Source organism: Ochotona princeps, chromosome 2 (genome assembly GCF_030435755.1).
Source record: "Ochotona princeps isolate mOchPri1 chromosome 2, mOchPri1.hap1, whole genome shotgun sequence".
NCBI lineage: Eukaryota > Metazoa > Chordata > Mammalia > Lagomorpha > Ochotonidae > Ochotona > Ochotona princeps.
Window position 1 is genome coordinate 113,947,858 of NC_080833.1, and position 26,783 is coordinate 113,974,640.

At 46.6% G+C, this 26,783-nt stretch overlaps 2 protein-coding genes and 1 long non-coding RNA gene across 6 annotated transcripts in view; 1 reads left to right on the top strand and 2 right to left on the bottom strand.

Annotated features, from left to right (window-relative positions):
* Positions 1-18,418, top strand: part of LOC131479522 (uncharacterized) — a 41,854-nt gene extending 23,436 nt beyond the window's left edge. Inside the window, exon 3 of the long non-coding RNA XR_009244926.1 lies at positions 18,226-18,418. This is a non-coding gene — a long non-coding RNA (uncharacterized LOC131479522). The remainder of the gene's footprint in view (positions 1-18,225) is intronic.
* Positions 734-7,088, bottom strand: PEX19 (peroxisomal biogenesis factor 19). Of its 4 annotated transcripts, none has more exons than XM_058660501.1 (8): positions 6,779-7,088; positions 5,415-5,524; positions 4,830-4,971; positions 4,321-4,406; positions 3,961-4,122; positions 2,159-2,335; positions 1,883-1,927; positions 734-1,714 (listed from the first exon to the last, which is right to left on the bottom strand). In XM_058660501.1, exons 1-8 carry the CDS (start codon positions 6,846-6,848, stop codon positions 1,631-1,633), a joined length of 876 nt encoding a protein of 291 aa, XP_058516484.1. In that variant the 5' UTR covers positions 6,849-7,088; the 3' UTR covers positions 734-1,630. The 4 variants fall into 4 exon arrangements, with proteins under 4 accessions (XP_058516484.1, XP_004589136.2, XP_004589138.1 ...); XM_004589079.2 differs by having other exon boundaries at positions 4,830-4,995; positions 6,779-6,978; XM_004589081.2 differs by lacking the exon at positions 5,415-5,524 and having other exon boundaries at positions 4,830-4,995; positions 6,779-6,856.
* Positions 16,931-26,783, bottom strand: part of COPA (COPI coat complex subunit alpha) — a 48,110-nt gene continuing 38,257 nt past the window's right edge. Inside the window, exons 20-33 of the mRNA XM_004589084.3 lie at positions 25,602-25,791; positions 25,411-25,506; positions 24,139-24,227; positions 23,820-23,943; positions 23,380-23,469; positions 23,095-23,204; positions 20,954-21,031; positions 20,749-20,817; positions 20,111-20,247; positions 19,663-19,849; positions 19,467-19,577; positions 19,018-19,179; positions 17,781-17,975; positions 16,931-17,541 (exon numbers count right to left, since the gene is read on the bottom strand). Of these exons, the coding sequence (XP_004589141.1) occupies positions 17,482-17,541; positions 17,781-17,975; positions 19,018-19,179; positions 19,467-19,577; positions 19,663-19,849; positions 20,111-20,247; positions 20,749-20,817; positions 20,954-21,031; positions 23,095-23,204; positions 23,380-23,469; positions 23,820-23,943; positions 24,139-24,227; positions 25,411-25,506; positions 25,602-25,791 (1,698 nt within the window). The 3' untranslated portion in view covers positions 16,931-17,481. The remainder of the gene's footprint in view (positions 17,542-17,780; positions 17,976-19,017; positions 19,180-19,466; positions 19,578-19,662; positions 19,850-20,110; positions 20,248-20,748; positions 20,818-20,953; positions 21,032-23,094; positions 23,205-23,379; positions 23,470-23,819; positions 23,944-24,138; positions 24,228-25,410; positions 25,507-25,601; positions 25,792-26,783) is intronic.

Consider the following 26,783-nt stretch of genomic DNA (forward strand, 5'->3'; position numbering starts at 1 on the left):
AAGCACACTGCTGGGCCCGGCGGCATGGCCTAGCGGCTAAAGTCCTCACCTTGAAAGCCCCGGGATCCCATATGGGCGTCGGTTCTAGTCCCGGCAGCTCCACTTCCCATCCAGCTCCCTGCTTGTGGCCTGGGAAAGCAGTTGAGGACGGCCCAAAGCTTGGGACCCTGCACCCGCGTGGGAGACCCGGAAGAGGTTCCAGGTTCCCGGCTTCGGATTGGCGCGCACCGGCCCGTTGCGGCTCACTTGGGGAGTGAAACATCGGATGGAAGATCTTCCTCTCTGTCTCTCCTCCTCTCTGTATATCTGGCTGTAATAAAATGAATAAATCTTAAAAAAAAAAAAAATAAAAGCACACTGCTAACACTACTGTGAAATGTTGAAACACAATGCTAAGTGAAGGTTTTCCAGACTGAAATATGGCTACCCAGTCTCCTTTGCAAACTCGGGTGCAGACTGAGCCCAGAAAGCAGTATTGGTGGACCCAGAACCACAATACTGTAGGACACTAGTCCCCTAACATTTCTCACTTTGCAGCTTACAGAAGCTAACAAGATCAGAAAAAGGTCTAGATGAAAAACAGGCCACACTCCTCACTTAGAGTATTTATTAGACACTGTCCCAAAGGGCCTGCAGGGAAAGGGACCCAGGCTATATTCATCCCCCTTTCCCTTTCGAAACCAAGGGGCAGGATTCTAAGAGAATTCAGTTTATTAAATAAGTGAGAATGTAGTCTGGAAGAATGCTCTGTTTATTTCTCGGACCTGAGACTACCATCATGTTTTCAAAGAGAGAGGGAGTCAGTGAGAGTGATGGTTGAATCAGATGATGGCAAAGAAAAAAAAAAAAGGATGGGTCTTTTGTTGTAATGGCTGGGGCTCAGCAGGACTGCAATCAACCAATCTTTCAGACAGAGGTGGTAAGAGGGTAGGCAGGAGGCCAAAAGTGGCAGTTGAGAGCTGGGCTCACCCAGCTCAACAGCATAGTAGAAGAACCAGGGTAGTAACTCGAGTTCTCAGGTTGGAATGGGGAATGGAGGGCTCAGCACCTAGGGAGAAGAGAATCCCAGGGCTCCTCTTCCAATTCTACTGTGAGTAGACGCAAAAGCCCTTTCTCTTCGTGGAATTCACAATAGTCTGTCTAAAGGTCAGAGGACATGGTGACAGACTTATAGCCCCAGCCCAGGCCAAGTTTCTCTCCACTTTCATTCTGCCCAGAAGAAACAGAGTCCTGGAAGTCTGCCCCCATGCCCTAGATCAGAGAGGAAGCAGATACAAGGCACAAAGACCCTGGGCATACAAGTGGGCATCAGTACCGCCACATACAACACTCTGGGAGTGAGAGGAAGACACATGTCCCCAAACGGATGCCTTCTTCATCTGGCAGGTAGCTGGGCCTCTGTTAGCAGCAAAAACCATAATGGAGTAGGGCTCACAGAAGAGGCCCGCAGAACAGATCCTATTCCTATAAGGAGGAAAAGCCTCAGCTAGTATGGCACAGTCCTGAATGGGATGAGGAGACAGTGGGCAGACTGCTTCAGCAGACGACACTCCTGCCTCAGTTTCCAGTGGTTCTGCCGACTCCAGATCTTCCCCGTGGCAGGGACTCGGGGAGGAAAATGTGTTGTGTTTCACATGATCAGACACTGCTCACCACTGGCACCTGGTGGGCCCGAAAGATTGAGGGCATCCAGGTCAAAGTTGAGGCCAGGAGGCTGGAGAAGAGATGAAGGGACTCAGATAAGTGCTCATACTTCAGGTTAGATCTTCTAAAGGTCCATCCCCAGGAGCCACATTCATCATCTTAGGTACAATCACCAGAGGTTACAGATTTTTAGCAACTGGGGCTGAGATTAACGTTTAGGAGGAGAAAACATACTCACCATCTCCCCTGCCAGTTCTTTTGGAGGATGACCCAAATCCTGTAGCTAGAAAGTGAGGAGAGAGGAATATGAGCTGGAGAAAAGCCCCAGAGGATGGAGGAGCCCCGAAAAGAAATCTGACTGTGGCGGACTCTCTGTCACATGGTCTCTGATCACAAGGCCTCTGTGGTGCTCCTTCTTTCTGGCTTTAGTAGCATAGCATCATTCCCAGACACCTCCTCCAACGGATACCTGTGTGGACAGCACCAGCAGGCAGATGGACAAAGGAGTCCCTACCTGCTGCATGAGATCCAGCACCGTCTCAAAACGAGCCTTCTGAGTGGCTTCAGTGTCCGTCGGTGTCTCTGCCTCAAACTGCTCACATATTTTGCCCATGACACTGTGCTGCTCCAGATATTTGTCATATTGCTCTGGAGGTATGGACTCCCGGTGGCTCTGCAACCATTCTGGATACTAAGGAAAGACAGAACAGGTGGGGGGAAAAATTAAGACAACAGCTGACACAAAAAGGTAACAACAACAGAAACAACCTATAGAATGTGAAAAGGAGGAAGACATAGCAGGCAGAGCTAAATAAGCAATTTACTATGAGAAGTAAGACAGACTCCAGCCAGATCATCTGGCTATATTATCACTTATGGGCACCACAGATTGGCAAAATGTTTCTGTGATGTGTTATCACAAAATACTTTGCTCTGTGATAGGTGGCCATGAGGTGCCTAACCACACACTGCTTTCAGTCACTCCTACATTTTATCTCTTCAGAAAAGCTATCAGTACTTTGATGGGACCATTATTTAAACCACTTTTAGATTATCCATGATAAAAAGGTCAAAACACACTCAGTGAATCCTTGCTGGAGAAATGAATGATGTCAGAATTCTAACAGGTCAATATGATGATAAGGCAGGAAAAGGTTGCAACACTGGCATCATACATTGGGGTGACAGTTCAAGGTCTGGGGTACCCTATATCAGCTGCTCTGCTTCTGATCCAGCTCTGCTAATGTGCCTGGGAAGGCAGCAGGGGCTGGCTCAAATACTTGGGCTCCTGGGGCCTGGCGGTGTGGCCTAGTGGCTAAAGTCTTCACCTTGAACGCCCTGGGATCCCATATCGGCTCCAGTTCTAATCCCAGCAGCTCCACTTCCCACCCAGCTCCCTGCTTGTGGCCTGGGAAAGCAGTTGAGGACGGCCCAAAGCTTTGGGATACTGTACCTGTGTGGGAGACCCGGAAGAGGTTCCTGGTTCCCGGCTTCAGATCAGCGCAGCACCGGCTGTTGTGCTCACTTGGGGAGTGAATCATCGGATGGAAGATCTTCCTCACTGTCTCTCCTCCTCTCTGTATATCTGACTTCGTAATAAAAATAAATAAATCTTTAAAAAAAAAAATACTTGGGCTCCTAATACCCATGCAGGAGACCAGGATACAGTTCCTGACTCCTAGCGTTTAGCTTGGCCTGATCCTAGTCATTCCTGGCTGTTTGGAGAATGAATCAGCAAACGGAAGAGCTCCCTGTCCTTCTGCCACTCTGCCTTTCAAATACATAAAGCTAATCCCAGAGTCTTGAACCAGAAAAATAGAACTGAAGGAATCTCTATTCCTCATTTTTCATAGACTTATTTGTTTGAAATGCAGAATGACAGAGCGAGGAGAAGCTAAGAGATCTCCTACTTACTGGTTCACTCCCCAAGTGGCCACAACAGCCAGGGCCTGGCCAGCCCAAACCTGGGAGCCCAGAACCCCAGCACCCAAGTACTTCCAAGGAGCATTAGCAGGGAGCTGGATCAGAAGCGGAGCAGTTGGGACTTAAACCAACTTTCAGATACAGAATGCAGGTGTCACAAGCAGCAGCTTAACCCAGTGTTCTACATAGTGGCCCCAGGATTTCCTCTCTTCCCAAGATATTCTTGGTGTCTGATACAGACAATACTAGCCCAATGTCTAGTTCTTCCCATGCTAACTGAAGGAGGAAAAAAAAAACTGAGAGTTGTGCATGTCAGTCACTCTTTCCCAACAAGCTCTGAGCAAAGTACGAGCTGCTATACAGGGTGAGGAGAACAAGCACAAGTTCACAAACCTTTTCTGTGATTTCCTTCAGCGATGGGTACAGCACATCCTTGGATAACAGGTTCTGCATAATACTCTGCATGATGGGGAGAATGTTCCCCTCCCCATCCCCTTCGTCCATACCCAGCCCTTCCATGGCCTTGGTCAGCTCCTCTTCTGACATGCCTGAGTTCTAGACAGGACGAGAGACAGAGAGAGAGGAGTTGGCGCACTGTCTTTTTGAGATGTTTGCCACTCTTTCAGGAGCGAAAGACACATCTAAAACAGCGAGGAGGTGACCAGTTCAGGAGGATAAGCACAGATGCCAGTGTTTTGATGACACTGCTGGGGAAGTGTCTGCACCACAAGCTGTGACCCCTTCCCCCCTCACCTGAAGGTCAGTGGCATTTTTGGCTAGTCCACTTAGTGTCTCCTTTAGGCAAGAAGTAAATTCTTGTTGGGAGGTCGCGTCACTGCCTAGGGAAGATCAAGAGAGCAGAGATCATTCAGGATTCAGTCATCTGTTTACCTGGACTGAGCTGTTAGCAGCTTGGACATCAATGATACGTGCATGGACTAGTGAATTATTATCACTTCAAATCTTGGAATATTCTACAGTTCTCTTCAGAGTAAGTTCCTAAATCTACATGACTGTGTATCACTTTAATCTCCATAGTGAAACACTCTAACATTGTGACTTTTCAATACTCCTTTCCGTTACTTGCCAACCTATCCCATCTCTTTGCCCACCAGTGTTCCCTTCACCCAGGCCTCAGCCCACCCCTCAGCTGTGACATCGTCACTGCTATCAGTTTTACTAAGCATTCTGTGTTCCTGAGCAACAGTGCCTTCAGAAATCTGCTTGGATAAGTTCACTTTCTGGTGGGGTCCTCTCCTCACCCACTCTCCCTGCGGCTTCTGAGAGCTTCTGGAACTGCTCCACCAGGTGGGGCTCTTCTTCAGCCAACTCCTTCATCGCTTTCTCAAACTCAGCCGTGGCTTGGGAAGCAAGCTCGCTGTCAAACAGCTCCTGGAAAAACTTCTCTTGGGAGGCGAAAAGGGCATCCTGTAGGGAAGGGGCAACCACAGGTCCTCCTGTACTGTACATCACTGTACCTGGCCTCTGACAGAAGCCACAGGAAGGCTCCTGGAGATGCAGGGCCTCCCTCCTAGCCACCTACAGAGGTCATTCTAACCACCTATCCTAATGAGGACAGCAAGAAAGGCATGGAGCCAGTGAGCCAAGGGTATGAGCTAGCATACCAACCCAACCACGTTAACCTGTTCTTTTCCCAAGGTATTTCCTTGAGATTCTTCTAGTCAGCCTCAAGTCCCTGCTGCACAAGGACTTTGTGAAGCAGCACTCAGCAGTGTGAGGCCAAGGCACCCTTCCCCGCCTCCCGTCTGGCCCAAGGGGGCCCGCCCCGCCTCTGCTCAGAGCTGCATGCCCTCCCTCTCCCTCCCGCAAGGGACTGGAATTTATACTTTGGCAGTGTCTCCTGGCGATCTCTTCTGGGGCCCCGAAGCATCGGGGGTCGTGGTGGTAGGAAGGGGTGCTGGGGAGGGTTTGGCTTTATCGAAATCATCAAGAGCACCTTCAGAGACAAGAGACACGGTGTATATGTTGGGGATGGATGAGGCTGTAAGGCTGGGGGGCTTCTGGGCAAAGCATTAGGAAAAATGATCTTTCAAACTGCCAACCTCGCTCAGTATTCCCTTTTTTTTTTTGTCTCTCCCTCCCAGCCAACCCAGCAAATAACTTCCCACTCCCATCCAGATGATCTACTTTATAGAGACAAAGAGAAGAAATCCCTTAAGGTCAAACAGGTATTCCCCTGAGAGAAGGGAGGAAAGGGCTAAAGCACTCTGCACAACCCTCTCCACATACATACCCTAATGCTAACCTGGGGTTCCTATACAGAGACCTGGGTGCCCTCACTTCCTGAGGTAAGGAGTCCTAAGGGGGATGACAGGTGGCAAGAAAGCACGCACTATGCCCCCTGCTTCCTGTTGGTCTTGGTGCCAGGAGAGGCAGAAAGAGTCCAGGCTGCACCCCTTGTAGGGGGATCAGTGCTTGCTGGTCCTCCCCTTGGGTTTCACGGATGCAGATAACCATCTGCCCATTCACTTGGCACTCCTCGCTGTTTGCTATTTCTTCTGCCTGCCCACACCTGTGATTGGGTAAGAGACGGCCCAGCTCACCTCTGCCCTGAAGAGCATGTGTTGTCAGCACCCTGTCCGCTTGCCAAGCCTAAGGAGAGGGCACAGAACCCACGCAAGGCAGCAAACAACAGGGAAGTGGCAGACGAGGCTAAGGAAGCACAGAACCTCCGTGGTCTTTCGGGGGGGATGAACCATTTTCCCCCTGGGATCCTTGCACCCTCAGTTTCTCAACACAGAAGGAGTTGGCCTGAACTGATAACACAGGGGGCCTGGGGAGGGAAAGGCCTGGGAAGGGCCAAAGTTCCTGCGTCGAGGACACACTGCAAGGTAACGCAAGCAATTCCTGAGTGTCCATTTCACCACCCACCGAGGACCGAAGCCGCTGCTGGCAGGAAGTCAGACTCCGAGAACTAAGTCCTCCTCAAAAACACGGGCATGAAGAAACCCTGACCGGGCAAAGCCGGTGACAGCTCCCCTTTCTTGCAGGGAGCTCCCCACTTCCAGCCTACGAGGAAGCTGGCAGGGTGACTCCGAGATTTTTCTCAGGGGTCACAGTCAGATCCCCGCCCCCGTCCAAGCTTCGCAGAGTCTCTCCGGTTTAGTCCCAAATATCTCTGGGTCACTTAAAGCCCTGAATGGGTCGCCACCCCCGCCCTCTTCGGGTCATTCCCCTTTCGGGTTCTTACTTTCCAGAAGCTCCTCCAGTTCGCGGTCCGCTTCGGGCCCTGCACCACAGCTGTCCTCCGCCGCCGCCATCTTGCTGCCTCCGGCTTGCCGTAGCGGGCGGACACCGCGCGCACGCCCCGCCCTCGCCCTCGCCGTCAGCCTATGGCGTCGTCGGCCGGCGCCCCGCCGCCATTTTTAAAGGGACAGGAAAGTTTGAGGTGGTTTTTGTTGCTGCCTGAGACCACTGAGCTGAGAAGGGGAGCCTACTGTCATCTGCTTTCAACTTCCCGTTTTACCTACAGAAACGGGCGTTTCAGTATTTCTTCCAAGAGCTGCAGATAAGCCAGTTTGTGACAAACTGCCTTGGAATAACCAGTTGTAAATATAACTAAGTATTTCATTCAGATGTCATCTCTGCATTGCTTTTTGTGGTTTCACTAAATAAAATAATACCCCATTAACTTTCTGTTCCCCTAACCCTTTCTCCCTAACACCAAACACAATCGGATACAGTGTTTTCCTTATATATCCTGTTTATTACTATTATCTCCACCCATTGTGATGTAAGTAGCATGCGGACAAAGGTTACCATCCGTTGTCTTCACTGTTGGTCTCCAACTTCTGTGCCAGGGCTGCCAACTTACTACTTTTTACTTTCCCAGATCCTAATCGAGCCCAGTCTCTGCTCGATCTAGTGGGTATCTCTCCTGTCCTTTGAAACTGTCATTCTTGGAGTCAGGTGTTTAGCAGAGTAGTTAAGATGTGGTTTGGGTTGCACACATTCAACGCGGAGTGCCTGGGTTCAAGGCTGCTATTGTTCAGACTCCAGATTCCTGCTAACGCACACCCTGGAGGCAGCAATTGACGGCTCAGGTACAGGGTCCCTGCCGCTCAGGAGATCTGGAATGAATTTCCAGATCTGGCCTGATCTAGCTCCAGCTGTTGTGGACACTTCAGTTACAAAACAATTGACAAAACATCCTTATCTTTTATCTCTGCCCTTTAAATAAATACATTTTTAAAAGATTTACTTATTTGAAAGAGTTATAGAGGAGAGACAGATCTTTCATCTGCTGGTCCAATCCCCAGATGGCCACAATGTCCAACACTACTGCTGGGTCTCCCACCTGGGTGGCAGGACCCCATGCTCTTGGGGCAAGTTTTGCTTCCTTCCTAGGCCATGAGCAGGGAACCAGACTGGAAGTGGAGCAGCCAGGACTCAAACTAGCCCCAATATGCAATGTCAGCATAGCAGGTAAGTGTCTTAACCCCACCAATGCTTGCCCCAAATAAACTTTTTAAAAGATTTATTTATTTTTGGGCCCGGCAGCATGGCCTAGCGGCTAAAGTCCTCGCCTTGAACGCACTGGCATCCCATATGGGCACCGGTTCTAATCCCAGCAGCTCCACTTCCCATCCAGCTCCCTGCCTGTGGCCTGGGAAAGCAGTCGAGGACGGCCCAAAGCTTTGGGACCCTGCACCCGCGTGGGAGACCTGGAAGAGGCTCCTGGTTCCCGGCATCGGATTGGCGCGCACCGACCGGCCCGTTGCGGCTCACTTGGGGAGTGAAACATCGGATGGAAGATCTTCCTCTCTGTTTCTCCTCCTCTCTGTATATCCGGCTTTCCAATAATAACAAATCTTTAAAAAAAAAGATTTATTTATTTTTATTAGAAAGGCAGATATACACAGAGGAGGAGAGACAGAGAGGAAGATCTTTTGTCTGATGGTTCACTCCCCAAGCAGCCGCAACAGCTAGAGTGGAGCCAATCCTAAGTCAGGAGCCAGGAGCTCTTCCAGGTCTCCCACGCGGGTGGGTGCAGGGTCCCAAGGCCTTGGGCCATCCTCGACTGCTTTCCCAGGCCACAAGCAGAGAGCTGGATGGGAAGTGGAGCTGCCGGGATTAGAACTGGCGCCCATATGGGATCCTGGCACATTCAAGGTGAGGACTTTAACCACTAAGTTATCGCGCCGGGCCCCAAATAAATTTTTTGAAGAAATTTATTTATTTCTATTGGAAAGTCAGATGGAGAAGAGGAGAGACAGAGAGGAAGATCTTCCTTCCAATGGTTCACTCCCCAAGCGGCCCGCAACAGCTGGAGCTGAGCCAATCTGAAGCCAGCAGCCAGGAAGGAGCCAGGAGCTCTTCCAGGTCTCCGACGCAGATGCAGGGTCCCAAGGCCTTGGGCCATCCTCGACTGCTTTCCCAGGCCACAGGCAGGGAGCTGGATGGGAAGCGGTGCTGCCGGGATTAGAACTGGCACTCATATGGGATCCCGGCGTGTTCAAGATGAGGATTTTAGCTGCTAAGCTATTGTGCCAGGCCCCCAAAAATAAATTTTAAAACAGAAACTTGTTAAACTAAAGGGCACAGGGTCAGGAACTTAGAGTTGGTGTTAGAAAAAGCAACTTCAAGATTTTAAGAGTGAATGAGAAGGAAAGCTGCATGTAATAATGACAAGGCCGTCTTCTCCACCTTTCTCATTTTCTTTACACTGAACTCAGTTTCCAAGAGAATGGACAGCAGAGACTCAGATGGAACAACCCCAGATATCCTTTCCCTCTTCCAATTACTTTACTCAGCTGTCAGAAGATAGCAACTGTGTAAATCTGCTTTAGCACTGAGTCATCTTTTGTTAAAGTCTTGTGCTGGACCCAGCGGAAGCTGGCAAAATCAAACCAGCTGACTGGCAGTTTCCTGGGGGTAGGCTTAGATAAACACACAATTAGGTATGTCTTAAAAGGGGTGAAGAAAGTCTTATATGTTGCTTTATTATTTTCACATTGAGCTTCCTAAACATTTTATGTTAGGGGCCAGCAATGTGGCACAGAGGGTTAAACCTGTAACAAGAGCATACCACATGGGAGCTGGTTTGAGAACCAATTACTTCACTTGTGATCCAGCTCCTTGGAAAAGCAGCAGAAGATGGTTTGAGTGCTTGGGCCCCTGTACCCATCCAAATAAAACTTGGTTCTTGGCTTCCGTCTGGTCCAGCCTCAGGCCCTGGCAACCATTTGAGGAGCATGTCAGCAGATGGAAGATTCTTTCACCCCCATCCCCCTCTTGCTTTCAAATAAATCTTAAAAACAAAAAAATAAAAACAGAAGCCAGTGAGTGCCATGGCACAGTAGACTAAGACTCCAGCTACAGCACTGGCATCTTACATGAGCACTGGTTCATGTTCCAGCTGCTCCACTTCCAATCCAACTCTCTGCTTAGGGCCTGGGGAAGCCGTGAAGGAAGGCTCAAGTCCCTGTGCCTCTACAACCAAATGGAACACCCAGAGGTATTGGCTCTTGCCTTTGGATCTGCTCAGCTCTGACCATTGCAGTCATCTGGGGAGTGAACTACCAGATAAAAATGTCTCTTCTCTCTGTATCTCTGCTTTTTAAAGTAAGAATAAATCTTTAAAATACGTAAGTACACTGTTGAAGCACCAGACCAGGTACTCTTTGCTTCTTAGAGCACAGACTTGTAAACTCATACCTGTGCAAAACCTGTTTTCATCTAAGCACAAGTGGTGTGTTTCTGTAGGAAACGTGATGAACTGGGTCATAAAACTCAAGCTCTAGTCCCAACACCATCACTGAATCATTCTACTCCCCAGCTCTCCCCCTACTTTTTTTTTTTTAAACAAACAACTGATAGTCAATGTATTAATACAGTTGGTTCTTTTGAGCATCTGCAATGGTGGCTTCAACTTCTACTCCTGGTACAATGCTGATGGAAGCAACCTGCTTGGTAATCTCAGGACTGTGCAAGTCAACTCATCTGGAACCAACCCCAGGCCACAGAACCTTCACAAGATGTTTCTCTTGTTCCCTTTTTTAAACTTATTTGAAAGGCAGAATTACAAAAAGAGAAGGATAGACAGATTGTCCAGAGGCTGGCTTATTCTCCAAATAGCAGCAATGTCCAGGGCTCGGCCAGGCTGAATCCAGGAGCCTAGCAGAGGCCCCAGTAAGCAGGTCACTATCCACTGCTTTGCCAGGTATATTAGCAGGGAGGCAGATTGGAAGGACAGCAGCTACGACTGCAATCAGTGATTATATGGGATGTTAGGGATGCAGCTGTGGCTTAATCCACTGCACAGCAGTGCCAGCCCCAAAGTTTTCATTTATCTTCTATATGGAATCTTTACTTGATTGACTTCCTTTTTTCCAGTGCCTGTAACATAATTATTTCTGTATTTCTCATTCAATTTCAAACTTCTTACATGTGTCTCTTATGGGGCTATGGTTTCTTTAAACATGTTAAAAATATGAAACTTACGACTGGCACATTGGGGCTCAATTGGCTGATCTTCCATCTTGAAGCTCCAGCTGCTCAACTTCCCATCCAGCTCCCTGTTTATGGCCTGAGGAAGCAGTAGAGGATGGCCCAATGCCTTGGGACCCTGCACCCATGTAGAAGACCTAGATGAAGCTCCTGGCTTCAGACTGGCTCAGCTTTGGCCACCGTAGGCATTTGGAAAGTCAACCAGCAGATACAAGATCTTTTTGCCTCTCCTTCTGTAAATCTGCCTTTCCAATAAAAATATAAATATTTAAAATGAAATTTCTATTGACTTTACATCAATGTGGTAACAGAAGGTTGCCAACGACAAAAATATTAGATAGCAATGAAGACTATGAAGATTGAATCCAGGGCCCGGCGTGGTAGCCTAGTGGCTAAAGTCCTCGCCTTGCATGCGCCAGGATCCCATATGGGCAGCGATTCTAATCCCATCCAGTTCCCTGCTTGTGGCCTGGGAAAAGTGGAGGACAGCCCGAAGCCGTGGGACCCTGCACCCGCGTGGGAGACCCAGAAGAGGCTCCAGGCTCCTAGTTTCAGATCAGCTCGCTCCAGCTGTTGCAGTCACTTGGGGAGTGAATCAACAGACACAACATTATCTTCTCTGTATCTCCTCCTCTCTCTCTGACTTTCCAATAAAAATAAAACAAATCTAAAAAAAAAAAAAACCTCCTTAAAAAATCTTAAAAAAAAGGAACACAAAAGCATGGTTTATTTCTTTAAATTACTTTTAAAATTTTTTTCTGCTTTTCTATTTTTGTGCTTCTTTAAAAAGATGTATTTACTTGAAAGGCAGAGCAAGAGAGGGAAAGACATCTTCTGTTGGTTCACGCCCCAATGGCCATGACTTGGGCCACATCAAAGTCAGGAGTCAGGGAATCCATTCTGACCTCCCATGTGGGTGGCAGGGGCATAATGTATTGCTTTCCCAGGCACATTAGCAGGGAGCTGGATGGAAGGGAAACATTTAGGACAGGAGCAGGTGCCCATACGGGAGGCTGCTATCACTGGCCGAGTACTTGTATTACAGAGCTTCATCCCTTGCCTGCTTTTGCTATTTGTATAGTACACACTGTGTGGTTTGCTATAACTTGTCTCTTTGTAAAACCACACAAGGTACACTACTATGAAAGTCTCTAAGATATGCTGAGAACAGAACACAACTGTCAGGTAGTATGTTTCCATTTACTGATAAGAAGGGGGGAGGAAGGGAATCAAGATGGCAGAATACGGTAAGGACACGTTTAAATGGATGGAAAAACATTTAATCAGGATGAAGTAGAGAGGACATATTCCAGGAAACAGGAAAGGACAGAACAACAGCAGAGGGGTACCTGGAGACTGACAGACACAGGAAAGCAGTGGACACAACGGTGTGGTGTTGCAGTGACTGATACTCCAGCGGCATTCAGCTAACGGCCATTGAACTCCACCAACAACCAGGTGGGAAGGGACTTTCACTGGAGCTTGGGAGGTAAACCCAAAGAACTGTCCGTCCTGCTGGTCCGTTTGATTTGACCAGGAGCAGAGACAGAGCAGCAGATCCTAGATGGGCAGTGCGAGAACAGGGTGGATTTCACAGCCCAGTCAGCCCCTTAGAGCCAAATTGGGCGCCATTTTGCTTAAGGAGGCAAAGGCAAGGGAAAGGACTGAGCCTACACTGAGCTGGGGGTGAACTTATTTCTGACTCAGTGAACTGCATCAACATGGCATACTACAGGTTCCACCCAAGACAGGTCTGGGTGGCCCTCAGACCTGACAGCCAGCAGATCAAGAACTCTAGTAGGAGCATGTCAGGCACCATTTTGTACACTGTGGCAATAGCTTTAGGACTGCAGGGGACAACAGTGAACTGCGCATGTGCTGAGCTCGCCAGAACTCTCTGAGCTCAGTGGATTGCACTGGTCCCGCAAGAAAATAATACCGACTGTGGCATCGTACCAGTCAAAATAGGTCCATGTGGCACCCAGACCGAAAGTCCAACAGGTTCTGACAAGATCAGCGCCACTAACAACCTAACTATATAGGACACATGGTGTCTCCCTAATCCTGGGACCTGCTCCAACTGAAAGCAGGAGAAAGGTTGCAGAGACAACAGTGCAGCCTCAGTACGGTATCACAGGAGGTGGAGAGTGGTGAGCCAGAAGCTGGGGCTTTGGCTATGGTGGAAATCTAACATAACAACCCAGACCTGGAACTCGCTGGAGGTTGTGGCACAATTGGCTGCAAGCAAAGTGTTGTGTACCAACTGCAATAAGTAAAATCGCATTGTAGACCTGTGGGTGACACAGCTTAGAAATCTGCCCCAAGGAGAAGACTCTGCTAATCAGAAATACAATGATCAAGAGCAAAAGAAGAGACAAAGGCAAAATGAATACTACTGAAGACTCCCCTACAAAGGAGCAAAACCCTATGCCAACCTCAGAGTTCACTGAGGAAGACATTAAGAAAATGGGGCATACAGAATTCATAAAACTCCTTTTAAAGCTTCTGATAAAAAATGAGAAACACATACAAGAGTTCAAAGAATTTAAGGAAGCAATAAAGCAAATCAAGGCTGTTATATCAGGAATTAAGAACATAGTAGAGCAAATTAAAAGTACAATGGAGAGTCTCCAAAATAGAATGAAGCAAGCAGAAGAAAGAATCTCAGAACTGGAAGATATTTCCTGTCATCAGGGGGAAGCAAACAAAAAGCTGGAAGCAGAGCTGGATCAGGCCAAAAAAAGTATTCAAGAATTGAAAGACACTATTAAGAGGCCAAATATAAGAGTTATGGGAGTCCCAGAAGGTACAGAGAGAGAAGCTGAGTTTGCAAATATATTTAATGAAATAATTAAGGAAAATTTCCCTAATCTGGAGAAAGAATTGGGAAACAAGATCCAGAAGGGTCACAGAACTCCCAACAGGCTTGATCAAAAGTGATCTTCACCAAGACACATGATCATCAAGCTCTCTTCAATTGAACATAAGGAAAAGATCCTTAAATGTGCACGTGAAAAAAATCAATTGACATATAAAGGAATGCCAATTAAACTCACAGAAGATCTCTCACAGGAAACTCTCAGGCAAGAATAGAATGATATATTCCAGATTCTAAAAGAAAAAAATTATTGGCCTAGGATAACATATCCAGCAAAGCTTTCTTTTGTCTTTGAAAATGAAATAAAATTCTTCCACAGTAAAGAACTAAAAGAATTTGCCTCTTCCAAACCTGCCCTACAAATCATACTTCAACATGTTCTCTTGACAGAGGAATAGGCCCTACCAAAACCAAAGGCAAATCGGAAGAACATGCCAGTAAAATGACAAGAGCAGACTAAACCAATGAACAACCCATTCCTAAAATGACAGGACCAAAGTACCATCCATACATATTAAACTCTGAATGTAAATGGTTTAAGCTTAATCAAACCTCATAGATTAGTAGACTGGATTAAAAAACAAAACCCATCTATTTATTGTCTAGAAGAGACACACGTCACCAACAAAAATCCAAGGAAACTATATCGCATGGGTTTTGTTGTTTTCTGTTAGTTTCATCTCTTTGAAACACTTTCTTCTGATTAAATCATTCAATGACTCATAGATCATACAGTAGCATCATTTTCTTCAAGAAGGTTCTTGATTTTCATTTCTTCAGTGACACATTAGTCATTCAGATGGTGTTGTTAATTTCTTTTTTCTCCCTGTTGATTTTGTTGTGTGGCTTTTCATTTAAGGGGATGTATAGCAGCTGTGTAATGGAGACTATCATATCTAGTAATATGTCATTTGACTTCATGGCATTGTAAATTTCCATTTTTCTTTGTATTGTTGATTTTGTATTACGATTTTTCATTTAAAGGGATGTACAGTAACTGTGAAATGGAGACTAACATCCAGATGTGAGGAGACAATGTAGTATGCATTTCTACTGCCAAAGATGGACTTATAATGAAACTGTTCACTATATCCTGACAATAGGATGCTGGATTCTCTGCCATTGTCCATGCCTGCAATGAAGGACATATGACTGTGTATGAAGAACTATATTTTAGTAATGATATAGAGGAACTAGGTGGGGTGGGGGGAGGGATTTGGGGAGGGGATAAGGGAAATGCCAGGAGCCTATGGAACTGTATCAACAAATGATAATAATAATAATAATAGGGCCCGGCGGCGTGGCCTAGCGGCTGAAGTCCTCGCCTTGAACGCCCTGGGATCCCATATGGGCACCGGTTCTAGTCCCGGCAGCTCCACTTCCCATCCAGCTCCCTGCTTGTGGCCTGGGAAAGCAGTTGAGGACGGCCCAATGCCTTGGGACCCTGCACCCGAGTGGGAGACCCGGAAGAGGTTCCAGGTTCCTGGCTTCGGATTGGCGCGCGTCGGCACGTTGCAGCTCACTTGGGTAGTGAATCATCGGACGGAAGATCTTCCTCTCTGTCTCTCCTCCTCTGTGTGTACCTGGCTGTAATAAAATGAATAAATCTTTAAAAAAAATAATAATAAAATGTAAAAAAAAAAAGGCAAAAAAATGGGGGGAGGGGAAGATGTATTTATAGCTTATTTGTACATAAAATGTATAAATATAAGAGAAACTAATAACAGTGGTTACTTGTTTAGGGGAATGTTAGGAACTAGGTGACAGAGAAAAAGGGTGAAAAGGACAGCTTTTCACATCTACTGATCATTTAACTGTATGACTGTAAATTGAAAACATGAACTTAAAATGCTAGAAAAGTACATATATTAATCCAAATGTACAGCAAGTCATTCTAATCAATAATTCTTGGCACAGGACAAGCAAAATACTGTATTGCCAGTGTAGTCACTACATTATATATATGACATACTACACACTTAACTAATCTTTCATATACAACATGTAAAAAATCTTTTTTTTTTTAACAAAGTCAGGTTTAGTGTTCACTAGCCTTATCGCTTTTTTTTTATTATTATTGGAAAGTCAGAGATACAGAGAGGAGAAGAGACAGAGAAAGAACTTACATCCGCTGATTCACTCCCCAACTGGACACAACAGTCAGAGCTGTGCTGATCTGAAGCCAGGAGCCAGGAACCTCTTCCGGGTCTCCCATGTGGATGCAGGCTCCCAAGGCCTTGGGCCATCCTCCACTGCTTTCCCAGGCCACAAGCAGGGAGCAGGATGGGAAGCAGGGCTGCTGGGATTAGAACTGGCGCCCATATGAGATCCCGGCACGTTCAAGCAGAGGACTTCAGCCACTAGGCCACCATGCCAGGCCCTTTTTAAAAAAGATGTGTTTTTACTGTAAAGTCCGATCAGATTTACACAGCGAAGGAAAGATCTTTCATCCACTAATCACCCCTTAAATGGCTGCAACAGTGCAGCTGAGCTGATCTGAAGCAAGGAACCAGGAACCTCTTCCAGGTCTCTCAAGTGTGTGCAGGGTCCCAAGGTTTTGTGCCATCCTCTTCTGCTTTCCCAAGCCACAAGCAGAGAGCTGGGTTGGAAGTGGAGCAGCCAGGACATGAACCAGCACCCATATGGGATCCTGGCGCTTGCAAGGTGAGGATTTAGCCATTGAGCCATTGTACTTGGCCCATGTAAAACATTTTGAAACAAACAGACCATGACAGGTATCCCATAGATATTGGCCGTAATTAGCAGTAGGCCGAGAGTTGCATCAGAAACTGGCATAGAGGAACTACTTGTTTTCTGTCATTCCCACAGCAGTTTAGGTCTATGCCTCAAATACAGCCTGTGGAAACCATACGATTCATTTTTTCAGTAGTGGGTATTTACTATTCTTATAATTAAAAAAAAAAAAATAAGGGGAAGGCATCTGCCTTGGGCGGGCAGCTACACAGAGAAAAGAGAAACAAAGGTATGCAGGAAATAAATGGCAAGCCAAGAAGCTTCTGTAGAAATGTACTTTATTTAGTCAGAGAAAGAAAATATGAGAACAATGGTAGTAAGGGACAAATCAAATGTGCATCCTGAAAAATCAGACACTTCACTTCTGATCACAGGGAGTACCAGTCTGGGAGTTTAACCATCCAAATAGGGAATGGTGACAAGTGTGTGTGACTGAGTAAAAAAAACGGCATCTCATTTATCACATCCCTCTCCATTCTAGCACAGAGAAAACTAATTTGTGGATTAGAGAGATACTGAAAAAATTTATTAAATAAGTGCCCATACAGAGCTTTCATTTTCCCTTGAAAGATCTATGCTAGAAAGACAAAGTCAAGTGTGGCTACAACTGTAGTCTTCTTGAGAAGGTAAAAGGGTCATGTAACCAAAAATGTCAAGTTGAGACATTCTAACTTGCCAAAGTGAAACAGGACAGCAGGTTGAAGGGCAGAGGGAGCCAGGTACGACACTGGAAAGGACACTAGTGTGTGTAGTGGGTTCTATCAGAAGGAGCACACGGTAAGATATGGTGACTGACCCTGCACACAAAGGTGTTAGCGAAACTGCAGCGGACTGATCCTCAGACCAATCACATCTTTGCCGATCTCTGTCACCTGTGGAGGAGGAAACAGGAACAAGTGAGAGATCTGTGAGGCCCATCCCTCACCCTTCCAGCAGCACAGCAGGTGAAGGTCTGTTCCCGGGTGGTAAAGAGCAGTGGGGAGACACTCCAGCTTTCACCTGTGTCACTGCTCAAGGAGCTGGGAACACACACAAGAGGAGCAATGAACTAGATGCTTCTCTCTCCTCTTCCTTCAATATTTCAAGCGGAATTCCTGAGGACAATACTTACAGTGGTGACTCTGCAGATCTGACTCTTGAACTCCGGGGAATAGCAGGCCCCACTGAGAGGACACTTCTCCACTGGCTTCCCTCGGTAGATGGGCCGGTAAGAGGCAGCACAAATATCAAAAGGGTTGTGCATGTCATAATTGAGCTGGCAGGCATCTGTGGGATTCTTCTCACAGGCAGACAGGATTTTTCGGGTCTAGGGAAGAGAAAAGTACTCATTTAAGAGAGCAGAACGTGGCATATGATAATTAAAATGATACCACCACCATTATACATAATGCAGCTATGCTACATGAAAAGATCCCATTTTCTGTACGGAATGTATGTGAAGGGTTTAAACTGCCATTCCTGGGGCTGGCCCAGTAGTGCATGAAGCTAATCTTCCACACACTGTGCTGGCATCCCATATGGGCACTGGGTTCAAATCCTGGCTGCTCTATTTCCAGCTCCCTCCCTGTTTATGGCTTGGGAAGGCAACAAAAGGACGACTCAACTCCTTGGGCCCCTGTACCCATTGGGAGGCCCGCAAGAAGCTATTGGTTCGTGGCTTCAGCTCAGCCCAGCCCTGTCCATTGTGGCCCTTTGGAGAGTGAACCAGCAAATGAATGATCTCTTTTCTCTCTCTTTCAACTTAATAACTCTTAAATATAAAGAAAAACTCTGCCATTCCTGTTTTATCACAATTACTCTTCTCAATACCAAAATGGACCTAATCCTCTCTACCAAGGCTGAGATTATGACAGACAGTCCCTGAAAGGGTCAGAACAAGCTTCCTTTACTCAAGAAAAATGTTTTTTTTTTTCTTTCTTTTTTTTTCTATTAATTACATTGCATTATGTGACACAGTTTTATAGGCACTGGGATTCCCCTCACCCCTCCCAAGAAAAATGTTTTTGATGTTAGCAGTAATGGGATGCCTACGTGAAGGATGCTGCTGGTCAGGACAGGATATTTGGAGCCTAAAAACAGGACAGGGTATTTTTAGGTACAGAGGAGCTATTCCAGGTTATCCTAGGTTACCCTTACACCGGTGCCATGTTTGAATAAATGATTGGTTTCAGTTCTAGAGACAAAAGGAGGTAGCCAGTTCCTAAGGAAACAGATGGTGGCTCTACTGGCCCTCCTCTTCACTGCTGCTATATAGGGCTGAGACTCAGTGGCAAGGACCTCAGCTTCCACTCCCTCGATCTAAGTGTAAATCGGGTTCCTTTACAGTCTCTGAAGGAATTCTCATCTACCTGCTGAGCCACCTCAGGCTTGGGCCCAAGTTCCAGCAGGCGCCGAGCAAAGGCGGCAGCTGTCTTAAAGTTCTTGAGCTTGAAGAAGAGGTTGAGAGCTGTACGCAGGACCAAAATCATGTGCACAGGTTGCAGGTTTGAGTGGGTGAAATAGGCTGCCATCTGGTGGAGCGAAAGAGAAACATATGTCAGGATGATTGCTGGATAGTCCTTCCTCTATAAGCTGCCAAGCCAAGTGTTAAAAACACAATCTAAAAAAACAGTGCTGGCCATACAGCAGAGGGCACTCTAGCTCCTCTGTATGGAGGACTGATAAAATGAGGAAGAAGGATGGAGAAAAGTAACCGAGCTTCTCAGAGTCTGGCAGGGCTTGGTACCTAAAGAATTCAGGCCTCAGGGAGACGAAAGGACAGGATGCCTCTGCAGTGGTGAGTCCCAAGAAACCCTACCTCACAGATGCGCTTCTGCTGCTCTAGGGTCTCTTTGGGAAGCTTCTTTCTTTCTATCTCCATTGACAAGCCCACAATGTATTCACGGCAAATGGTAATGAGCTGCTGGGCCTAGAGAGGAAACACAGCAAGGGCACGGTACAGACAAGAACATGAGGGAGCCTAGAGCAGGGAGAAGTGGCCAGACCTCTCCTACCTCTGCAATCTCCTGCTTATTGTCCACAACAAGAAGTGGTACACTGAGGAGGATAGAACGGAATTTTTCCACAGCCTCCTCAAACTTGCCAACTGTGGTGAGCTGGTAGCACAGCTGCAACCGTTGAATGAGGTCGTTAAGCTTCAGGCCCACCGCTGGCACACCATTCTTCAATCCTGCATCCTTCCTAGAAAGGCACAAGCAGGAAGAAGACAGGATGTCAGCAGGCAACCTGCAGGCAACTGTATTTTCTGGCAAGCATACTCACTTACGCTAATGTGCAAGTAGCTGGGGAATAGGAACGCAGAAGGTGTCAACCAAATCCAGAGTAGTACTAAGTACCTGCTGGCCAACTCTAGCTCCGGGACAATTCTGTGTCACTCAGGCTATCATCTACAATATCCACCACAACCTGAGACAGATGAAGCAAGGAGCAAAGGGGCCTTACCAATTGCGATTAGGGTAGCCATACATGGAGGGCAGGCAGGGCAAAGCCTGGTAAGTAGTACGGCCTCGGGCAAATGTCTGTAGGAACAGTTGCTTGTAGGGGCCAAACTGGATCACCCCTACCTGGTCGTGAAGGAGCTGGAACACAGGAAGAAAGAAATGCAAGGGGTTTGGCCATGTCCTTTACAAACTAACTGTGGGCATGGTGGTTCGCTGCTGTTACTCGTTTCCTCATTAGTAAAACACATTGACTTAGAGGCCCTTCCTCATTATTAATACCCATAAAGTATATAGGATAGTGCCCGGCACAGAGTAAATACTGAATGAATGCTAATGACTGTTGCAGTTACTGTTAGTACTATAGCATGTGGTTTAGTGGTCAAAATATAAAACTATTAAAGGTAAACTATAAATGGGGAGATGACTTGATGGATATGCCTTAAGGAATTACAAGGTCAAGTGGGAAGCACGTAAGCAGAAGGCTTTAGAGGCAAGTATCCTGAAGCAAGACTATGATAAACACATGTCTGCCTTTGTGCATAGGAGAATTCCATCCAATTAGGATGAGTCATCCATTATCCAGGGACTCTGGGCTAGGCATGCTCAAGGAAAAAGCAAGGTTACTTCAGGAAGACTCACCCGCATGGCTGTTTCAAAAGAACCTGCCAGAATGTGATCAACTGGAAGCTGAGAGTTATTGCACCAGATCTAACAAGATAGAAAACACCCAAGTCAAGTGAAGCTTCCCTCTTTCTCTGCCCAAACTGCCCCAAACCTATAGCAGAAAGATATCCAACATTTACACGCTAAAAGTGTACCAGCCACTGGGCTATGTTTTGCTTACCTGAGTAGGACTTGTTCCCTTTGTCGGGGGCACGAAGAACCCATCTTCAGCCCCACCAGCTGCCCCTGGGGGTATATCCTATAAGAAAACCAGAAACTGAGTCATTAAAAAAAATCATTTAAGGGGTAGGTAGTAGGCAAACCTGTTGCCTACGATGTCAGTATTCCATATGGCTACCAGTTTGTGTCCTGGATACTCCACTTCCCATCTAGCCACCTGATAAAGGCCTGGGAAAAAGCAGCAGAAGATGAACAAAGTGCCTGGACCCCTATAATCCCTGTAGGCAACCTGGGTGAAAACTCCTGGCTTTGGCTTGGCCGCTGCTGCCATCCTTGGGGAGTGAACAAGCTGTGAGAGTGTTCCCCTTCACTCAGGGTATCTTCCCAAGTGGCAGCAATGGCCAGAACTGAGCTGATCCTAAGCCAGGAGCCAAGAGCTTCTTTCAGATCCCAAACGTGGGTGCAGGTTCCCAAGGCATTGGGCCATCCTCCACTGCTTTCCCACACCATAAGCAGGGAGCTGGATCAGAAGTGGAGTAGTCTGGACACAAACTGGCACCAAAATAGGATGCCGGTGCCACAGGTAGAGGATTAGCTTGCTGTGCCATGGCACTGCCCTGTAACTCTAAAAAAAAAAAAAAAAAAAAAAAGCCATCAGTCAATCCCAGTGTTGTGACTGAGTTAAGCTGTCACCTGTATGTGGCCTTATCTGAGTGTCAGTTCAAGTCTCTACTGCTCCCCTTCCAAGCCAGCTTCCTGTTAATGTGCCTGGGAAACCAGCAGATGATGCTCCGAGGGTTTGGCCCCCTGCTACCCATGACAGATCTAGAGAGAATTCCTGGCTCCTGGCTTTGGCTTGGTCTGGATATCGGGAGAGTGAACCAACAGATGGAAGATCTCTGTCTTTCCCTCTATTACTCTGCATTTCAAATAGATGAATAAATCTTTTTAAAAATGCCACTCAACCACCACAATTCATTTTGATGAATTTAAAGATAACACTTCACCTTGCTTCCTACTATAATGGGGGGAATAAGGCTGGTGGTTATGGGAGAAGACCCCCAAATAGGAATCACCTCACCACAAACAAAAGCACAACCAGAACTGACAGCTCCAACGCAGATCTGCAGAAGTGTGTGGCCTTTACATTATGCTGGTACAATCATCATTACCTCAATCTTTTCTGTTTCAAATGGGCAGTAAGCATTACGTAGGGGGCGTTCCTACATCCTCTCCTCTTTGGGTATATTAGGGAAGATGGCAGTAATATGGCCCTCACCTGTGACTCTCCTCTTTCCTTCTTTCAAATGGCAGATAAGCAACATACTGAAAAGATGGTCTAAGTGTCCTTCCATTTGGACACCTTGGGACAGGAGTGGAGTGGGGTGTGGAGTAATTAGGCTTCTAGCAACTAAGGGAGAGAAGTAAACCTTACAGGCCTGGCGTGGTGGCCTGGTGGCTAAAGTTCTTGCCTTGCGTGTGCCGGGATCCCATACAGGCATAAGTTCATATCCCGGGTGTTCCACTTTAAACCAGCTCCCTGCCTGTGGCTGGGAAAGCAGTTGAAGACAGCTTAAAGGCTCGGGAGACCCAGAGGGGAGACCCAGAAGAAGCTCCTGGATCAGCTCCGGCCATTGTGGCCACTTGGGGAATGAACCAGCAGATGGAAGATTTTTCTGTCTATCCTCCTCTCTGTATATCTATCTGACTTGCCAATAAAAATAAAGAAATCTTAAAAAAAAAAAAGAAGGGCCCGGCGGCGTAGCCTAGCGGCTAAAGTCCTCGCCTTGAAAGCCCCGGGATCCCATATGGGCGCCAGTTCTAATCCCGGCAGCTCCACTTCCCATCCAGCTCCCTGCTTGTGGCCTGGGAAAGCAGTCGAGGATGGCCCAATGCGTTGGGACACTGCACCCGCGTGGGAGACCCAGAAGAGGTTCCAGGTTCCCAGCATCGGATCGGCGCAGCACCGGCCTGTTGCAGCTCACTTGGGGAGTGAATCATCAGACAGAAGATCTTCCTCTCTGTCTCTCCTCCTCTGTGTATATCTGGCTGTAATAAAATGAATAAATCTTTTTAAAAAAAAAAAAAAGAAGAAGAAGAAGAAGAAGTAGTTAACCTTACATGGTTAGGACTTCCACATACCAGCTCAGGAGGGAGCTCCAGGTCCTCTTCTACATCCCAGCCACCTCCTTCTTCCTGTCCCTTGCCAAGAGCATCATCTCCCAAACCTTCTGTGGCTTCCACAAATCCATCTGTGAGAAAAATTTAGGCTCAGCATAGATTCTGGGGGTGATATAGTTTTAGTCAAAGAAAAGCAAAATACTGGGATCTTATTTGCTGAATAGTCTGGAAGCCTGCAAAATGGCCCCACCTCAGTCCTCCCACAGGAGGACCCAGTGTCCACCCCGCTGCCTGGAGCACTCTTACCTTCATCCAGCTGCAGCTCCGCATCTTCTCCCCAGCCTTCAGTGCCCACAGTATCGATGTCAATGTCGGCAGCCAATGCTCCTCCTTTCCCTGCACAGAAAAGCGACAGCAAGGAGCTGATCAGGGGTTGGCATTATGGCATAGTGGGTAAAACCACTGCCTGCAATCCTGGCATCCCATATGGGCACTCGTTCACGTCCTGAATGTTTCATTTATGAATGGTTGAAGTATTTTCCTTTAAGTCTTCCATTTTTACTTTAAAAGATTTCAAAATAATTTTACTAAAATTTTAAGAGAGTACCACAACTCTGACTGGCATTTCAGCACTCTGAAACTTCATGCAGAAAAAAGGCCAGATCAAAGTAAGTGCTACAGGTAAGCTGTATGATAGCTCTTCCCAAAACAAGCAACCAAAAATGCTGGGAGAAGTGAGCACTCACCCTTGCTGGCAATGGAGCCTTCAAAGAATCCCTTGGACACAGTCAATAAGGGCCAGTTGGTATCCAGTGGCATGATAGGTGCAGGTGGCTGAAGCAGCTTGGCATTAGGGTCAATTTCTGGGATCTGAAAAGTGCAAGAAAAGACATTAAACACAAACAGCTCTTATGAATCATGAAGAGAAGGCTATGGAGCTGCCTCTAATCTCATTTGCTTCTGATTCTCTCTGTAACCAGTAGAAGACTGACACTGATAGTTTTAAATTGTCTCAAGATCTAACATTGATCCTGTAATCAGGCACTCATGCAAATGAAGACTCACTGTCTCCTTCTCTGGGTCAAATGTCTCCTTCAGGCTCTCAGCTTCTTCATCCAATCCATGGGTAGCAGCTGTGAGATAGGCCAGGGACTCTGTAGAGAAAACAGACTTTGTGGTCCTGGTCCAATTCCAACTGAACATTGCTGTGGTATGTGGCTTCAGGGATGACTATCAGTGATCTGTCACTCAGGTACTTGCAAAACACCCACAAAAAAACCTGCGGCCCAGCACTGTGGCAGAGAGGGTAGAGCCACTGCCTGTAATGCTGGTATCCCATGTGGATGCTAGTTTTAGTCCTGGCCACTCCACATCAACTCACTGCTGGTATGCCTGGGAAAGCAGAACATAGCCCCAGTGCTTGGGCCCTTGCTCCCATGTGGGATATGGAAGAAGGTCTTGGCTCCTCGCTTCAGGCTAGCCCAGCTCTGACTGTTGTAAGATTTAGGAAGTGAACCAGTAGATGAAAGATCTCTCTACTCTACCTTTCAAATAAATAAATGCTCAAAAAAGAAAATAATATACAACCCTCATATGAGCTGGACAATTAACTAACGGATAGAATATGACAGACATGCGATGCCACTTCTAAGTTAGGTTACGAAGATTGTGGCTTTTATCTGAAGTGCTCTCTTTCTCACTTGTTCTGAGGGAAACTAGTTACCGTGTTGTGAAATGCCCTATGAAGAAGTCAACATGCCAAGAAAACTGTCAACAGCCATGATAGTCTCCAGCCTTGGCCAACCCTCTGATTATAGTCTCATAGCAGTACAGATCTATGCTATACTCAAAACTGTGTGATAATAAATGTTCACTGTTTTAAATTACATGTTGCATGCTCTTTCCCAGAAACGTTTTGGACCAGAAGTGTTTTACACTTTGGAATTGTCTGGAATATCTGCAGAACCTACTGGTTATGTGTTGATGGCACACAAAGTATCTGGACAGGGTAGGCTTTTGGCTTAGCAAACATGCTGCCTGGAACACATATCTCCCATATCAGAGCGTGTGGGATCACTGTGTCGCAATGCTGGTCCTTGTTCTAGGACTTTTATAACCTTTAATTTCCCTTAGAATTAGTGATTCCTTAAAAATATACTGGCTATTTTAAAAATATTTGGCTTTTTAAGACATCTCTGAGCACGGCAGGAGCAAGCCATCACTCCTGAAAAGGTGCACAATAAAGGGAAATCCTTCACCAACATAAATAACTCAAGAGGAAGAGAAATTATTTCCAAAGGTCTCAAAGCAGCCAGTGAGTCCTGGAAAGATACTTACTCTGCCCACAGTTCTTCAGGATCCTCACTCGCTCTGACACATCACCCAGGTATAGGGCATTCTGATAATGGCCACTCATGTCCTTGCGGATCTCAGCTGTACCAGGTCAATAAGAGATAGTCAGGTCTTCTCCTATCTGCTGTCCAATTCTCAAGGATTCCTCCTCCCACCCTTAGCCTTAGGACCCTCACCAATCTTCATCATCTTGCGAAGTTTCTCCAAATTGCCAGTGATAAGGTATAGGAAGGAAAGTTTGTCGAAGTTTTTGGTGCGCTGGTAGCACATTTCCACAATCTGATGGTTCCCCTGCAGCAGGGCGACTTCACCCAGCTTCTCCCAGCAGTTCTTGTCATCCAGAGCCTTGGCTGCTTCCAGAGCAATCTGAAGAAACCCAGGGTCAGTAGAAACAGGTTGGAGGATACTGTGACTCAACATCACAGACTACAGTCAAAGAATTTGCCTGTTAATAAGCTTCCCAAAGAAGTCTCAATACTTTCCATCAGCCCTAGTATTCAGTTTAACTCCACTGAAAATCCTATCAACAAATAGAAGCCCCTTGGTCCCATGGAGAGGAAAATCCTGTTACATTTTCCTTCTCTTCAGAACTTCACTTCCACCACACAATCAACTGGCAATTGTTGACTCCACAAGGCCAATTCTTTCTCAGCCATCCTATTCTCCACCTGCCAGGTCTGAAGAGCCCCAGAGTTTGAGGAAAGAGGAAATAACAAAAGAAATTCACAACATTTTCTTAAGTCCTCTCTTTCTTTGAAAACAGCGCTTGTACATTCAGGTCCTACACGTTTAATAAATACTCCTTTCCTTCATCTAAACACGATCAAGTGTCAAGGAAATAGAGTTTTCAAATTTTAAGCTACCTTGCTTTTTTCCTAGATGTTACTGAATTCGGATTTAAATGAGAATAGCAACAATACTAGACATGCTGTAGCAGAAGCAGACAAAGGAATAAACAGACATGAGCAAGTAGCAACAGGAAAATGGTTCCCCCTAATAATGAAGAAAAAAATTTCCCAGGGTGCCAGTGCAGTGGTGAGCGGGTACAGCTGCTGTCTGGTACCGGCATCCTATGTTGGCACTGGTTTGAGTCTGATTGCTCCACTTCCCACCCAGCTCACTGCCAACATGCCTGGAAATGCAGCAGAAGGTGGCCCATGTCTTTTAGTTATTGTACCCATGTGGCAGACCCGGAAGAAGCTCTTGGTTCCTGTCTTTTGAATGGCCCAGCTCTGGCCATTGTGGCCATTCAGGGAGTGAGCCAGAGGATGAAAGATCACTCTTTGCCTCTCTCTCCTCTCTGAAACTCTACGTTCTAAATAAATAAATCTTTCAAAAAAAAAATTCCTAGGACAGGG

Coding starts and splice junctions, on each gene's coding strand:
- PEX19 (XM_004589079.2), bottom strand. CDS start 6,848: ATGGCGGCGGCGGAGGACAGCTGTGGTGCAGGGCCCGAAGCGGACCGC. Junction 4,123..4,320: donor AAAATGCCACTGACCTTCAG/GTGAGGGGGGAA, acceptor CGTCCTGTCTAG/AACTCAGGCATGTCAGAAGA. Junction 1,928..2,158: donor TGCTGGATCTCATGCAGCAG/GTAGGGACTCCT, acceptor CTCACTTTCTAG/CTACAGGATTTGGGTCATCC.